Here is a 16119-nt window from a genome sequence, read left to right as displayed (position 1 = left end):
GGAGAAAATCTAGCAATAATGAAACAGTATAATCTGAGACAGCATCAAGGAAATGAAACTCAAAAGACAAGAATATGAACATGAGACAAAAGCGACAGAAGGTAGAAGAATTAAAATGTGGTCTTAAATCTTGGCAGGTTCTGTTCACAAAAGCCAGATAACAAAGCGAGGCTGCTGTCAAGGCAGAAGAGCTTGCGAAATCATCCCGGCCATTTACAGAAGAGGATTTCATCAAAAATGCCATGCGTAGTTTGTGATGCAGTTTGCCCTGATAAAAGGCAGCATTTCAGTTTGAGATGAGATGCGCGTTGTCCAGCATTTGTAGAGTGTCCACAAAGTACCTCACCAATCTCCTCATAAACAACATTGTGTATAAGTCCCTCAATGCTGAGTTGAAGCATCTTTCCGTAACATTTGTCTTTTTTCTTTCGTCAAGTTTTGACGAACATTACATGCTATTCACGAGTTCTTGCTGTCTCACGTCTTTCAGTGCATGTCACAAATGAGCAGCCCAGGGTGGAGCTTTTTATTGACGCTCTGTCCCAAACTCCCTCATCCTCGTACCATTTTTGGCAAAATGTGTGCTTTTTAAAACTTTTACAATAATTTGACTGTTTAACTTTGCCTATCACCAAATACAGTAGTGAGCCCCCGTGTTACGAGATTAATCCGTTCCGCGGTTGGGGTCGTAAGGCGAATTGGCCATATGACGGGCAATCCAAACCTGTGTTGAATAGCTAATGTGTTTAGAACCCCAGGTAAAAACATCAAAATTGTACATACATATTAAAAATTGGTACCAAAATAGTATAGTAAGTGCTATGTATATATAATATACATGTATACAATCAGAAAACTTCATAAATAAAAATATAGAAAGGATTTATTTACCTTTAGGTGCCGCTAATTATGCCCATATTACCGAATAAGGGTTATCTCCAGCATCGTTTCAATATAAATCATCTTCTTACTTCTCTCTTTAACATCACTAGCAATCTTGGGACCCATGGCTAACCCTTTCAACTTTGAATGAAGAAGTAAAATGCACTATAAATCCGGTTTTGTAACCACTCACAATCGAACAAAGCTTTACCGTTCCGCCATTTTGAAACAAGTGAGGCTAACCAATAGCAGACCACCATCCCCGTGTGGAGATGCCAACAAATAGCAGACCAGAATTGTAGTGAAGCGTTGCCGGGACAGCAACTGAAAACAGGTGTAATTAACTAAAAATGCTTGCAGATGGAGACAAAACAACACAAATGCAGCCAAGCCCCAAGGGTCATGAGTTGTTTTGGGTGCAAATCCGGGAAAATGTCATAAAGAGGGAATGAAAAAACTCAGTATTCCAGGTCACAACATGAAAATAACGTAAGTCAGGGACGTTGTAACACGGGGGTCCACTGTACTTAGAATATCTCATTTAAAGAGAGAAAACTGTCACATTCATTGGGTTAGAAGAAATTCTTGAAATCTTTCTTCAGGATTGTTATCTGACAAGTGAAAAATCAAAGCACTTTTACATTAATTGATATAAACATGATGGGAGTATATTACAGTTTACATTTTCAACTGTGTTTATATTCACATATTGTTGATAAAAATCCTCATTGTCATTATGCACTTCATGTAGGCCTACTTTCATATCCATCCATAGTGGCAAAGGTGTCTGTCCATCCATCCATCCATCCATCCATCCATCTTCTAGAGCCGCTTATCCCAGTTGGCTTTGGGCAGTAATTGGGGGACACCCTGAACTGTTTGCTAGCCAATTGCACGGCACACAGAGACATACAACCATTCATGCTCCCAATAACACCTAAGGACAATTTAGTATGTCCGGTACACCTGCCATGTATGTTTTTGGACAGTGTGAGGAAGCCAGAGAGCCCAGAGAGAACCCACGTGGGTTCAGGGAGAACATGCAAACTCCACACAGGAAGGCCGGAGTGACAAGGATTTGAACTCGGGTCCCTCAACTGAGAGGCAGACGTGCTTACCACTGTTTCACCGAGCAGCCTTACTTTAATAGCGTCATCATTATTTATTACTCTGACAAAATTTCCATTCACTTATATTGATTTCTAGACGTTCTGCCACTAAGTCCATTTGGGTCACTTCACAACACAAAAAGTTACAAAATCCTGACTCCTAACCTGACTGTTCCAAACTTTGGCTCAAATTATTCTCCAAACAATCTGTTTTGATTTGAAGTACAAACAGTTTTAATAATTTATTTTGTAGGTTATTATGAGCTCAGCTTTTGGACAAGTGAGATACTGGCTTGTTTAACAGGTGCTTGTCTGATGTTGTTCGCCATGGTGTGTGAATTATAAGGAACATTGATTACAGTAAATTTTTTCTTGTAAATTCCTAAGACAAAGAAAACTGAAACTTTTCGTCTCTTCACTTTACTGTTTTATCATGAATGAAGTTCTTTTTTTATTTATGATCATGAATGCATTCAATAAGTGCATCACTCAGTGCACTTTTGTCATAGGAATTAAAGGCGTGTAAATGTTCATTTAGTGTGGGAATTTCAAATTAACCATTTGAATTCTGTCAAAAACATACGTGGATTTGGCAATCAGGGTTTTGATCCGCTCAAGTTTCTTCTGCTTTTCCTTCTGCTCCTCAGGGCTCAGAGGGGTGTTATCTTCCAGATCCAGGTAGCGCTCTGGTATAATGACCTTGTCAGGAGCCATTAGCTGGGGTGTATAATTACAATAAGTTATGTTCAGAGGTGTTTCCAATATAGTGGGTAAAAAAGACTCAATATTTTTATACTGTGTATCTTTCTTACGGTATTTAAAAATATATATTTTATATTAGTAATAAAGAAAGTAGATGACATTACCTCTTTGTTAATGTCCAGGTTATAATGTTCTGGTTCGACTTGTAACCGTCTCAAACGAGCAATTTCCTCCCGAGGAGATTCAAGTCCCTGTCCTCTTACTGCTGCCTCTAAATCATTGATGTCAATCTCATGAGCTGTTAAACGCCGTCGAATCTGCACACATGATAGTTTACTGCATTTGATGGCATGATATTACTTTGAAGTTCAGTTACCAACCCACAAAATGATTCAATCAATCCTCATCATTTCATAGGAGAATAGTAGCACATTATGGATGGTTAGTCAATGTCCTCAGCATCTGACAGACTGGAATACCTTGGCACCATTGAAAGTTAATCTCAGACTTCCTATTTCAGCCCCTCTCACATAGGTCCAACAGAATTCTGACCAGGTCTCTTTGGAATGTTGAATGTCTCCAGTTCTTTGTTCTCTTCAGTTCTTGGGTATTTTTAGTAGTATGTTTTTGGTCATTAACATATTTGAAGACTTACGAGAGAAAGCATTCTGATTCTGGGCACCATAGTTTGCTCCAGAATGCTTTGATAGTCTTGAGTTTTATTTTTATCCAGCAGAATGCTGGTGCCTTTGGTGAATTTGTCACCTTTCAGGAGACCAACTATTACATGGTCAAAGGGAGCAAGCCACTTTCAACACTGTAAACAAAAAAAACGTGGATTTACCTATTATATCACTTTGCAGAAAATGTTACCCTTTAAAATATTTTGACAAAGGTGGTTTGTGCCCAAAGCCAGGGACATATTAAAGGCTCCCTGTACCAGACACGACAAAGCAGACCAAGTACACAACAGAGCTTCCTCTACATTTCCTAGTCGCTGCACTGTTTTCATTGTACTAACTCATTGCACAGGCAAAAAAAATGTAAATACCACTTTGTAGCTGGCTGGAGTCTGCCCGCTTGAAAGATTAAGACTCCTTCTTTTGTCTCGTACGGAGCTGCTCTGGTTGCGTCGGAGCCTTTCATTTTGTTCCTCCACACTCATCTTGGATCTAAGCTCAGCTGGAAACACAGCACTCTTTGGTCGTTCCTGTGGTCAAGATGCAGAAAGAATAGAAAACACATGTTAATTGAGAGCTACGCTTGAATTTTGACCCTCCAAAACTCACAATTATCTTGAATGTCTAAATACCATAATGAGTCACTCAATGTATGGAGTCACAATGAAATAGGTCACGACACTTTGCAACAAATGGAAGATGTGGGTCCTAGGACAGGCTTCTCAAACTCATTTTTATCATGGGCCACATTGTAGTTATAGTTTCTGTCAGAGGGTCTGAGTACATTTTAAGTGTGTTCATCAAACACTAAGCTAGTTTTGAAAGCATAGGCATGTAAAAACTGTTCAAAAGACGGATTAGGAACAAAAAAAACGTGTTGGTTTTTGAAGACAACTTGCAAGTTCAGTATTTCAGCCAGATACTTGAAGTCAAATCAGCATTTCCCCTGCCACATTAAATGGTGTAAAATCTAAAGCAGGGGGTGTCAAACTCATATGCTTTTATCATGGGCCACATTGTAGTTATAGATTCGGAATAGGGCCGGAATAAATTTTAAGTGGGCTTCTCATACATTTATCTAGTTTTGAAATCAGCGACCGCTAAAAACTGTTGAACGACAGATTGTTTTTTGACAACTTGCAAGTTGGATCTTTTAGCCAGAACTTGAAGTCAAATCAGCATTTCACAAGCCACATAAAATGATGTGGCGGATCAGGCCCCCGGGTCTTGAGTTTGACTTTTATGTCCTGGGGTAATAATTAGTGGAGAACGACTGCTTGAAAAACTTGGCATTCAAGTCTACGTTTACCCATAGCTGATCTATCCTATGGATTATCAATATCTATTGAGTAAACTCACTGTCAAAAAGACGTATGCATGTTTCACCATTCATATGCGTGCGACTCTCGCGAGACATGACCACGTCTTTGCATGAATCGCTCATTGGATTCGCAAATCTCTAATTTGAATTCATGGATCTGATCCTTTGCATTCATGGGTCTGGATATGCAAATTAAGATTACGTCACACCAAGTTACTCGGCAAAGTCAGTCGATCTGCGAGTTATTCGCACTGCGCATGCGTAAAGCAGAAAAAATGGCCAAATTGAACTCAAACTGAACGTCAAACAGAAGCTTTTAATAGCTCATCAGGCTTTATTCTTAAGGATAATGTATGCACACTTTAAGTCATGTTCAAATGACAGCATCATTTTAGGAAACTTCTGTAACAGCAAGTGACTTTTGCTGGCAGAAAGAAGCACTGCAGTTGATTTGGAAAAACCTTTTCCTTTGAATTGCACACACAAACACTGAAGTGGAATCCTATTACAAAACAAATTAATTAACTACAAATAAAGACTTTTATATTATTTATTATTTACCTTTTTATTGTTGTGGTTATGAGACAGTTAATCTCTTAAAAAAAACATTGTGACGGACCGATTTATAATTTATATTGTTGATTGTGAAATCAATAAGCTATAATATAGCTTGCAAGCTATGGTCATAAGCCTGTCAGTCCAATTCCATCAAATAATTTATGAATAAATTGAACAATCATGTGGCAAATTATCAGTTGTTGATGTATGGGGTAAGATCACTCTCAGGGCACAGATGACTCACATATCTACTATCTTTGCTTGGTTTCTTGGTGTGACGTCTTCCTAACATGCATTTTCAGATCAACAATGCAAAGGATCAGATCTTTGGATTTGCGAATCCAAAGGAGAGATTCATGCAAAGACGTGAAGTAGTGCCTCGCAAGGTCAGACTCATACAAATGGTGAAACACACATACGTCTTTTTGACAGCGAACTTCGAATTTTGATGACTGTGGGTGATGCATGATATTCTTATGAATGACATCCCAAAGACTTTTGTAGGATTTTTCTTCAAATTGACAGATAAAGACTTGGGTTCATTTTGTTCCTGCAAAATGGCAGTTTTCATGCCAGATGGCTTTATTGACACAACCTACCCACTATAATGGCTGTGATTGGCTAAAAGGATCTGTGAATTGACTTCCACATAACAGAATGTATTTCAAGTGTTAAGAAATAAATAGCGTGACTTGTTATTAATTAGTGCTGGTTGACCTACCCTTGAAATTCCATTTGGTATTCTTCCATTTTGACGGGAAACTCCAGACGGCCAGCTAGGTGAGTCATCAGCAGGTGACTTGGTTCTTGGAGGGACAATACCAACTGAAATCAATATTAGATATGGTCACAACCGTGGGAAAGGAGATTATGTGCTTCTTAAAGCATGATATTTTCATGCATGACAAAGCGTAATTATTATGAGTCGGATTAGGAATTTTCTTTCATCTGGCATTCAAACATGCCAGAAGGCATGTCAGCAGTGTATTCCCATGCTTCATGAGTTACTCTGTACCAACCTTTGGGTGCTATTCATCAGTGAGTTAGACTTGGTTGTGAAGCTTATCACATGAAAACCACAAATGAAAGGTTGTTGTTATACCTTTATTCATGGTAGATTGCCTTTCCGGGCCTTGGTCTTGAGGCTCACTCATGTTGTTCTGATCTCCAAACTTCATCTGTAAAAGAGAATATGGATACAGTGCAGTGAACCTGATTCAAACATGCCTTCTACAAAAGGACATGAATGATCTAATTGTATAATGATAAGATTTAAATACTTTCCCCGGGTATTTATTATCATTGGATACCTACAATGTACTTTCATGGCACTAGCAATGCATTACTTTTGCAAGTTACTGTATTTGTTAATAACAAATAACAAAACAGTTTCCTGTACATTGTTTTGAGTGCAATATCAACTCTTGTGCAGGATTTTGGCCAATCCTTTGATTTTTACAAAAAAGGCATTTTACATCAAAGAGAAAGCATTCAAAGAAGACACTAGGTAGCTGAAATTTCATCCAGATGGTAACATCATGCCAACGTTTGAAAACACTTACAGCAAAACGCCATATATATATATATATATATATATATATATATATATATATATATATATATATATATATATATATATATATATATATATATATATATAAAAACTCACTAACTTAATTAGCAGAGAGCTTGCATATGAAACATATGCGCATAATGGTTTAACACTGCTCCAGGATATTCAAGTTGGTGATTGTGTTTTACATAATCATCCATTACACAAGGATATGATACTAAGCAATAGGTTAAATCCGAGGTGTCAAGTTCAGACTGATGAGACTGGACATTTAAAGGTTGGTCAGAGCAAAAGCCAAATCTACAAAATACCTTTCTGAAGTGAGAATCTTCAACATCATAGTAACCATCATCGATGCCCAAGCTGCGTAGCCAGATGGTGCTGTCGAGGGGCAAGGGAGGAATAGAGGGGGGAAAGGTAGTGGAAGGTTCCAAAGGGAAATAGGACTTAGGGAGGGGAGGCCTTGGGGGTGCATTTTCCTAAATCACCAGAAGACCAGGGGATTGCAAGGAAGAAAGGAAGCAAAAAGAGACTGGATTGAAGCAAGAGAATTCTGTGCATAAGAGGGTATGATAACAAGCCAGCTAAATGCTGAGAAGGATGGAGCAAGGGGAAAAAAGCATGTTCCAAGGTTCACCGTAAACATTCCTGAATAGCAATAGAAAACCTGCCATTCAATTCCTTTTAGTTTCAAAATGGCAACGTTTTTTTTTTTAATTTGTCATTAGCACGTCCGCCTCACAGTCAGAGGTCCCAGGTTCAATTCTAGCTCCTGCCTTTCTGTTCGAAGTCTGCATCTTTTCCTACATTTCACAAAAGCAGGCTTGGTAGGTATATTAGGACACTTTTAATTGTGCTTAAGTGTGATTGTGTGAGTGACTGGTTGTTTGTACGTGATTGGCGAGCAACCAGTTCAGGGTGCCCCCGCCAACTGCCCCAAGACACCTGCAATAGGCACCAGCATGCTTTTACCCAAGTGAAGATGAGGGGCTGAAGAAAATGGATGGATGGATTTTTCATAGAACTGTGACATAGTAGCAATGGTACTTTAAGAGCTGTCCTTGGTCACTTTAATTCGGCATTGAAGGCCCAGGTCCGAAATGCACTGCCAGTCATTGGTTTCTAATAGTATTTTAATTTATTAACGCATGAATCATCAGAAATTGTTCATACTCAAAGTATGTTTTAGACGATTTACCTTTCAAATATATTTTACACATGGTACTTAAAGTGCTTTACACTAACTAGTCATTTACCTACTGATGACGATGATGATGACGCAATTGAGGGTTCAGTGTCTTGCTGATGGACACTTCGACATGGTGTTGCTATATCTATCTATCTATCTATCTATCTATCTATCTATCTATCTATCTATCTATCTATCTATCTATCTATCTATCTATCTATCTATCTATCTCGATCGATAGATATAGATATGTTTTATATTACATTTTTCAAATTAGTTAGCAGTTGATGGGATTTGATTGGAATAAACGTGATCGGAATCAAAGAATAATCATGTTCAATAGATTTCTAAAGATGAGTCTGCATAAAAACTTTATCTAAAGGCTGAGTGAGGGACTCGGACTGTTTTACCATACAAGTCATTGGATCAGTGTGATGTTCCATTTGATTATAAGAGAGCGCGCACATCTTTACATCGATACCAGCATTACATGTTGAATGTAATAGTTGGTGGTTGTCTTCAGTCTCGGCGTGATCACCTCTAAAATAAGAAACTTGGAGATCTGGACTGTTGCATGATCTTAACACATTAGTTTGAAAGATGTCCTGGAAAAGCAGGATCTGTGATTCAGGCATAGCATATTGCCTGTTGGATAAAAGATTTTGCTGACCGTTTGGATATCCTTCTAAGGAAGATGCAGGGGCGGAGTCAGGAAATACATCTTTTCTTTGGCCAACCTTGACTTGTTGGTTGCAAATATTTGAGGTTAACCAACCAAAATCTTGGAAATGCATGTGGGCTTCTGCTGAGTCTGAAGTAGAGTCCTTGCATTGTCCTTGGAGAAAGTCAACATCTCTGGTTTTGGGAAGGTTTACAAAGCTGCTTAGGTGTGTGTTGTTTCTGTTTGTGATACTTTGATCACTTTCCTCAATCACAGTATCCAATCGACCCAAGGACTCATTCAGACTCTGCAAAACTAGGGGAGAATTAGGAAATGTGCATTCATGGGTTCCGCAGGTATTTTTATTCATATTTTCTGCAGCCATGCTTTTGTCAGGTTCTCTATAACTTTTTGGTCTCGATTTGGCTTTGGGTTCAGTGTCCAACTGAGGCATTGCACAAGATTTGGGACGAGGTTTAGGGAAAGATCTGGTTCTCGAGTATGAAACAGGTGTTGAACCAGGATAGACCCCTAGCTGGGTGTGTCCGGTGCTTACCTCCGGGCCCAGCTGCTTAGAGGGGGAGATCTGGGAGCCGGGCACTGGGGAGTAAGGGCTGAGAGGGCTGGTGAGGCTTACTGAGCTGAGGGGACTGGCTGGACTATTGGTGCTAAAGGAGCCTGAGGCACCACTGGCCACTGCAGATAAAGAGAATGACAAAAGTAATGCTTAGACACTAAAAGTTACAGTCAAGCACATCATTTCATATTTGATGGTACCTTTGTGCTTTGCTGTATCTGTGCCTCTGGATGAATGATTCTTATGTAAGCCCTCTAATACATCCTGGACTCTCCAAAACTCTTTCTGGATGTGCCTTCGAACCAATTCACTCTGACCCAAAAACAAAACAACAACAAAAACAGAACAAACAGACAAATAAATGTACTATCAGGCAAGACGTTTATACTGTGATGACACTACATACAAGTGTCTTACACAAAGGGTTACCAATTACCTGGACACCTGCATTAAGTTGTTCCCATAGATCACCGTGAATGGCATGGGCCTCATCCTCTAATGCTTCAAATTCCATACGAGTGGAAGTTAAAGCCTGTAAATACAGTTTAGAGTCGCTCTCTGATTGCATTGTTTATGCAGCTGGGGCACTGGTTCATCACGATAAGTCTCATGTACACAGTTAAGCATATGATGAGAAAAAACATTCTTTAAAATTGAAAGTTTTTAAAATAAACTGTTATGTAAAATGATCCATCTGACATGTCAGGTTTGTCTTACATTTGAGGCCTGGGAAAGCTCCCCTCTGATGTTGATTAGCTGATTTTGTAGGGTTTCCTTTTTGATATGGAGCTTTTCCATGGCCACGGGTTGGTTATGGTACTTCTCCATCTCCTGATGAGTAACCACCAATGCCTCCTCGAGGCTGTCCTGTAGACAGCAAGCGCAACAGCAACATGATGTTAAAAAATATGCAATATTGCTATGGAACGTTAAAATATTCAAATTTTAGTTTTTAAATGCTTTTCTTGTTTTCATGCTTTGTTTTACCTTTTAAAATGGAAGTAAATAGTGCCATTTGGCAAATCTATGTTTAAATATGTGGAAGTGCAAATTCTCTCACATTGTTTATATACAGCAATAGTATAACCCTATATGTTATGCTTCTGCATGATTTAAGAAATGCTTTTTACCTTGTCCATTCGCAATCTGTGAACAACTGCTTCATGATCTTTCACAATGTGATTTTGTTCACACAGCCGGCCCAAGAGTTTCTGCCAGGCATCATGTCAAACAAACAAAAATTGTGATTAAAATGGATGTATAAATATTGTTGAACACAGCAAGTGATTTTTTTTTCCCAACATAGTAGGGACATCCCCTTGACATACAGTGATGCATTTTCTAGCTCGTTGTTATGGTCTAGGTGGTATTTGTTGTGTTTGGGTTGGTAGCGGTGTTTTCTGCTTGTTGTTGTTCAAGTTTCTGTCTTGTTGGTGTGACTGTGTCCATGTGATTGTGCCTCGTCAGTTGTGATTTCAGTGTCTTTAGGTTGCGATTTCCTTTCAGTTCTGATTGAGTAGGTTAGGTTTGCTGACTCTGTTTATTTTTGCGCAAGAAGCAAGTCTTGACCCTCAAAAGAGGTTTGAACTCATGGGGTCCACCAAAATGGATCCCACAAAAACAGTAAAACCTCACCAATTTTGTCCCCACCATGTAGCAAAAGCCAAGGGCACACATGCATGCATACATGCGTGCGTGCACATATACACACACAGACATACAATACTGTACAGCACAGTGTTGACACACACACACACACACACACACAGACAGTGCAGAGACAGTGTTTCATTCATGAACAAATTTAAAAGGACAATACGTAAGATTGAGACCGTTTTTCATCAAAAAGGAAGAAATTAAATGATTATAAATTTAAAAAACTTGCAAATAAATGTGTTTTTAACAACCAACAGAATGTTTTAAATATAATCGTAGGTCTAGTTATCATTAAATGATATTACATGGGGGGTGGCATTCCTCCGGAGGTGGCCATGTTTGTTATAGCTACAAACAATGGTAAATGAAGCATTTCCTGCTATCCATAATGAAAACCGGTTTAAATCTTATACATAGGCCCTTTAAAGAGAAGTCAAGTAAAAATTTGATAAAATGTTTTATCCAATAGTCAAACCAATAGTCCAAACATGGCATTAATTTGATCAATACTGAATTTTTGGAATATGAATTAACAAAAAAGTCTATTTATTCATCTAAGAGGGCTGCCTTTTAGCCACATGCTGTAGGTTAATGCTGTGGTGAGAAGACAATTCCATGGATGGCATGTGTTGAACAATTTGGCACTGGCAACACCTTTGGGGTGAATTGGAGAAGAGATCGTGAACCAAGCTCTTCAATGCATCAGTGAATAGTGATGGTACTTAAGGCTCCTTAAAGAGAACCATTCTAAAAACATAAAGATTGCATAACTTCTTATTCTTATTCTCATTAGTAAATGAACACAGAACACTGTACACATATTAGGTTAACACACGAGTGTACTAACCATGAAATGTTTTGTCAAAAATTATCACATCAAATTTAGTCTGTAGCCCATCATTTCTAAATGACATCTTCGGCAGCTCCATCGCTCCACCACTTCCCCTCCCTCCTTTCCTCCCTCACTTCTCTTTTGACAGTCCCAGCGGGACTTTTTTGTTGTTGTTGTTGCTATTATTCCAAAGATTGAAAAAAAAAAAAGAAAAGAACACTTGCAAAATCGTATGGTGCAAACATGCTAAGATGACATGCTCTGCAGAAGTGAATGGTGGGCGGGGCTGAACAGCAGGAGGTGGAGGGGGCGGGATGAACTGCTGCTTACAAAGATTCCACTCCTAACATTCACAGTGAAGAGTCAATCAAAATACTCGAACGTCACATCACTATCATTGACCTCTGACAGTACAATTGCCATTCGAAATGAATAGAGACTATTCCCACAGACACATGCCAAAATGTTGTGTTTTTTTCCGGGAAGCCTGATTAACCAAGTGGAACATCTGTATGTTTTAATTTCAAGGCCAAGTATTCCAGAATCATGTTGCTTTTATCCCCATAAACTCAAATAGAGTGTGCTAGTTATTTGAAAATATAAAAGCAATGACACTTACACTTGTTTCAATTTCATTTAGCTTCAGTGTTGGGTGTAACTCTCTGTAGACATCATGGAAAGGAGGCACCTGTGAAAACAAAGACGTAGAAATGTTGATACTCAAGAGCCTTTTATAACATAAATCCAGGTTTCGAAAAGCTGGGGTGTTCAAAACAACTAAAAAATATTGCAATGTGGAATATATTTTACTTTCTAAAGCAAGATACAGTGGTGCCTTGAGATATGAGTGATCCAACTTACTGTTTTTTTTTAACTGTCGTATATTTATGAGCTGTCATATTGCTTACTTATTGCCTATTCATATTGCTGATTTAAATCACTTTTCCACTTGCCACAGTGTGTGTGTGTGTGTGTGTGTGTATGTGTGTGTATATATATATATATATATATATATATATATATATATAAATGAAAATTACGATTGCGGATTTAATTTCTTATTAAATATGAGTTTTATGGTCTAGATGGTTCAAAGCCAGCCAGCCACAAAACATCCATTCATCCATCATGTTGACCACTTATCCGCACAATAGTCGTGGAGTGCTGGAGACTACCCCAGCAAAGTGAATATAGGATCCCAAACAAGTGTTTTACTAACAATTAAATGTAAAACTGTGTCCAGAGGCAGCACACACTAAGTGCCATTCCTCCTGTCAGGGCCTTCCCATGAGAAACTAGTATTCACACCAACCGTTCCGTCGGCAGGTGATTTATTTACTACTGAGGTTGATTGTCCGACTGTATGCTCCCAAACCCATATTTTTGCCACTTTTGCATTTTTACAGTAAAAAGTTGTAACTAAAAAAAATGAAATGTTGCTGTTTACTTGGCCGAGTCGTGCAAAATCTTTCCTCCTTAATTCCATTTGCTCTTGCACGGGTGGTATGACGATTGACTCACGTCATCACACCTCTCTCACATATCATGTTTCTCTACTCGGGCAGGGCCTCTGCTGATTGTGCAGAATAAGCAAGAAATGCTTAGAAATGCCTTGAATGACACTTTGGGCTGTTTAGGGTGAGAAATCAAGATACTTGTGAATAAACACACCCACCACGCAAGGTATGCACAGAGAAATTAGATTTCATGTACGGCATGAATATAGCATAATTCTCACGAACAAACCGAATATAAAAGGAGAAAACTACCGTAATTTGTGGACAATGAGCTGTTACTTTTTTTCTCACACTAAGGACCCTGCTGCTTATAGTTCAGTGTGGCGTTTAGGCATTTTTTTTACTAGCCACCAGAGGGCAATCTCCCAGTAAACAAAGAGAGACAGAAAAAGACTCTTGAAGTATTCATTTTGAGTTGGAACTGCTAATTTACTCACTACTAGGCTCACTCTCCACTCGTAAACACAATTAGTTATTTAAGAAAATATGTTGGTGCTGCTCTTATTTCTAAATGTGCAAGTTTGTTCAATCTGTAATAAAAGTGTGATTGAGCTGCACTTATTTCTAAACATGCAGGCATGTTCAGTCTCTGTTGAAGGTGTGATTTTGTTGTAACCAGGTTTTAACAACATTTTTAAATTAAAACCTTGCATGTACCATCTTTCTGTATAAATGTCTGATGTTAAAACCTGAAGCTTCTAGTCCGGTGTGGCCTATACATGACAAAATACATTTTCTGTTACATTTTGTTGGTGCATTTTATAATCCGGTGTGGTTTATAGTCTGAAATATATGGTACACATTATGTGTTTAAATTATCCAGAAAACTGAATCTCTTAACAATACCAAATAATGGAGCCTGTCTTTGGCACGCTAACTATCAGCTAACGATTAGGGGGCTGAAATGGATCATGATCACAAAACAAATTCTGTGAACAAACCAGTATTTCAAGGCACTGTTGTACTTGTTATCCATGGTAAATCACTAAATTGTTTATCCCCAATTGGATGTTTTTATTATGTTCAAAATCCAGGACTTTTTAAAAACCCCAATTTTTTCAAAACTATGGATGGTTCACCATTCCACACAAGTACAAACCAATAGAACAAACAAACATGCTAGCAAAAATTTCGAGATATGTAACATCCCACCAATAAGTTGTTGACAAAAACAAGACAATTTATGACACTAAGTGTGCACAGTGTAATGAAGCACAGTGCTCAACTTGGCATCAAATTAATAATACATCCATTGGGACAAAAAATAAATGAGTTCAATAATATTTCTTTTTGCTCAAAAATGATTTACAAAATTTTGCGGGGTGCTTGATGACGAGGACAAGAAATCAACTTCTTTTGAAACCAAACATCACAAAACCACACAAAATCACTTAAGTAGATTAAGTATATAGATACCAGTAAGTAAGCTAATGTGGTACATGAAAGAGGAGTGGTACATGAAAGAGGAGTGAGTGAGTGTGAGAGAGAAAGAGAGAGAATGAGAGAGAGAGAGAGAGAGAGAGAGAGAGAGAGAGAGAGAGAGAAAGAGAGAAAATCCATTGGTCTAAAGATACATTTAAAGTACATTACTTGGCAAAAGTTTGGAAACAACCTCCATTCATTCATATTTGATTTACACTTAAGTCATAGACAGCTGTGCATATTCAAGGGTTAATAAATTGAAATTCTTGCCTTTTGCCTCTTGCGTGGCCGGATGTAACAAAAATAAAAATAAAACAATCCGAAAATTTTACCACCATTTCTAAAGTTTTGTACAGTGTAGTACAGTGGAAATTTTTAAAAACAGTACTTGGATTCACAACCCGTCCAATCAAACGCATTCGTAAATATGTCCTTCTCATTCGGTCTACTTCACAAAAATTGCAGTGGTCAGAGATTTGCCTTGCACATCAAAATAGAAGGTTGTGAATTTCATGAAACGTGAGTGGTGACAAGTGAAAGAAAACAAAAAAATGAGAAGTTACGAAGACAACACCACATGCAGACCAAAATACGACGTAAGAGAGGCAGGCTTGGGGAAGAGGGCATTATTTGCTTTAGTTTGGCCTTAAATGAGGAACACAATTGATTATGCTGATGTAAGATTTTACTCTAATGTTCCAAAATCATGTCATACAGTAGATATTATCCCAGCTGAATGATCATTGGTTAAGACTGAATTGCTAAACAAGGCAGTTTTGCTGCGGAAGCCTGCCTCCCTGCTGTGCTCTCTCCTCTCTTACTTGTATGCAGAGCTTTGCTGCAGAGGAGGACTTCTCCACCCTTCGGGTAACCATACCAATTAAGCCGTTTCCCTGCAGCACCTGAAGATTTAGCTCAAATTACAAACACCTCACAGTCACACCAACTTTGGTTTAGAAGGCAACTGGAATACCTCTAGCTTTAAAATTGGGAGATAATAAAAATATTTTGTAGAAGAGACAAGCAAAATAAGAGATGCTTTTATGAGGTATTTACTATGTCTGCATTTACAGTAGAAGACACCATGAGCGACATAATGTATGACTTTACAAAGAATGCAGATGTGTGCGCCTACCTGCTGGTCTAAATAATCCAAGTTGCGTTGGAGTTGAAGATCTAATATGTCGTCCTGAACCAAGCGGCGGCAACAATGACAAATATGGTGAACACACAGACACATGCAGCATTGACAGACAATTTTCAGATCAGACAGATGCAGAGCAAGCAAAGCCCCCATTTATTGGAAAGATGATTTCATGTTGTTGGTTGTTCTTTAAAATGATTAGTGTAGAAAAAAAACTATAGCTACATTTTGGACTTTTAATATTAAGCTTTTTAAAGTTTTGTTATGTGCAGTACAATGATACCTCTACTTACAAA

At 38.3% G+C, this 16119-nt stretch overlaps 1 protein-coding gene across 8 annotated transcripts in view; it reads right to left on the bottom strand.

Annotated features, from left to right (window-relative positions):
- The window catches only part of plekha6 (pleckstrin homology domain containing A6), a 70644-nt gene that overhangs the window by 12760 nt on the left and 41765 nt on the right, over positions 1–16119 (bottom strand). For 3 of the 8 annotated variants that reach the window (XM_088423187.1, XM_088423188.1, XM_088423195.1), the window contains 14 exons: positions 15815–15868; positions 15501–15581; positions 12360–12428; positions 10383–10463; positions 9970–10119; positions 9689–9784; positions 9453–9564; positions 9232–9371; positions 7137–7304; positions 6355–6430; positions 5974–6077; positions 3745–3903; positions 2858–3010; positions 2575–2708 (listed from right to left, as the gene is read on the bottom strand). In XM_088423187.1, coding sequence (XP_088279313.1) covers positions 2575–2708; positions 2858–3010; positions 3745–3903; positions 5974–6077; positions 6355–6430; positions 7137–7304; positions 9232–9371; positions 9453–9564; positions 9689–9784; positions 9970–10119; positions 10383–10463; positions 12360–12428; positions 15501–15581; positions 15815–15868 — 1577 coding nt within the window. The remainder of the gene's footprint in view (positions 1–2574; positions 2709–2857; positions 3011–3744; positions 3904–5973; positions 6078–6354; positions 6431–7136; positions 7305–9231; positions 9372–9452; positions 9565–9688; positions 9785–9969; positions 10120–10382; positions 10464–12359; positions 12429–15500; positions 15582–15814; positions 15869–16119) is intronic. The other 5 variants (XM_088423191.1, XM_088423194.1, XM_088423189.1 and 2 more) reach the window with 4 other exon arrangements.

The sequence above is a fragment of the Hippichthys cyanospilos genome, chromosome 9, assembly GCF_059441005.1.
Source record: "Hippichthys cyanospilos isolate Australia breed blue-spotted pipefish chromosome 9, RoL_Hcya_1.0, whole genome shotgun sequence".
NCBI classification, from domain to species: Eukaryota; Metazoa; Chordata; class Actinopteri; order Syngnathiformes; family Syngnathidae; genus Hippichthys; species Hippichthys cyanospilos.
This window is presented reverse-complemented; position numbering and strand designations above follow the sequence as displayed.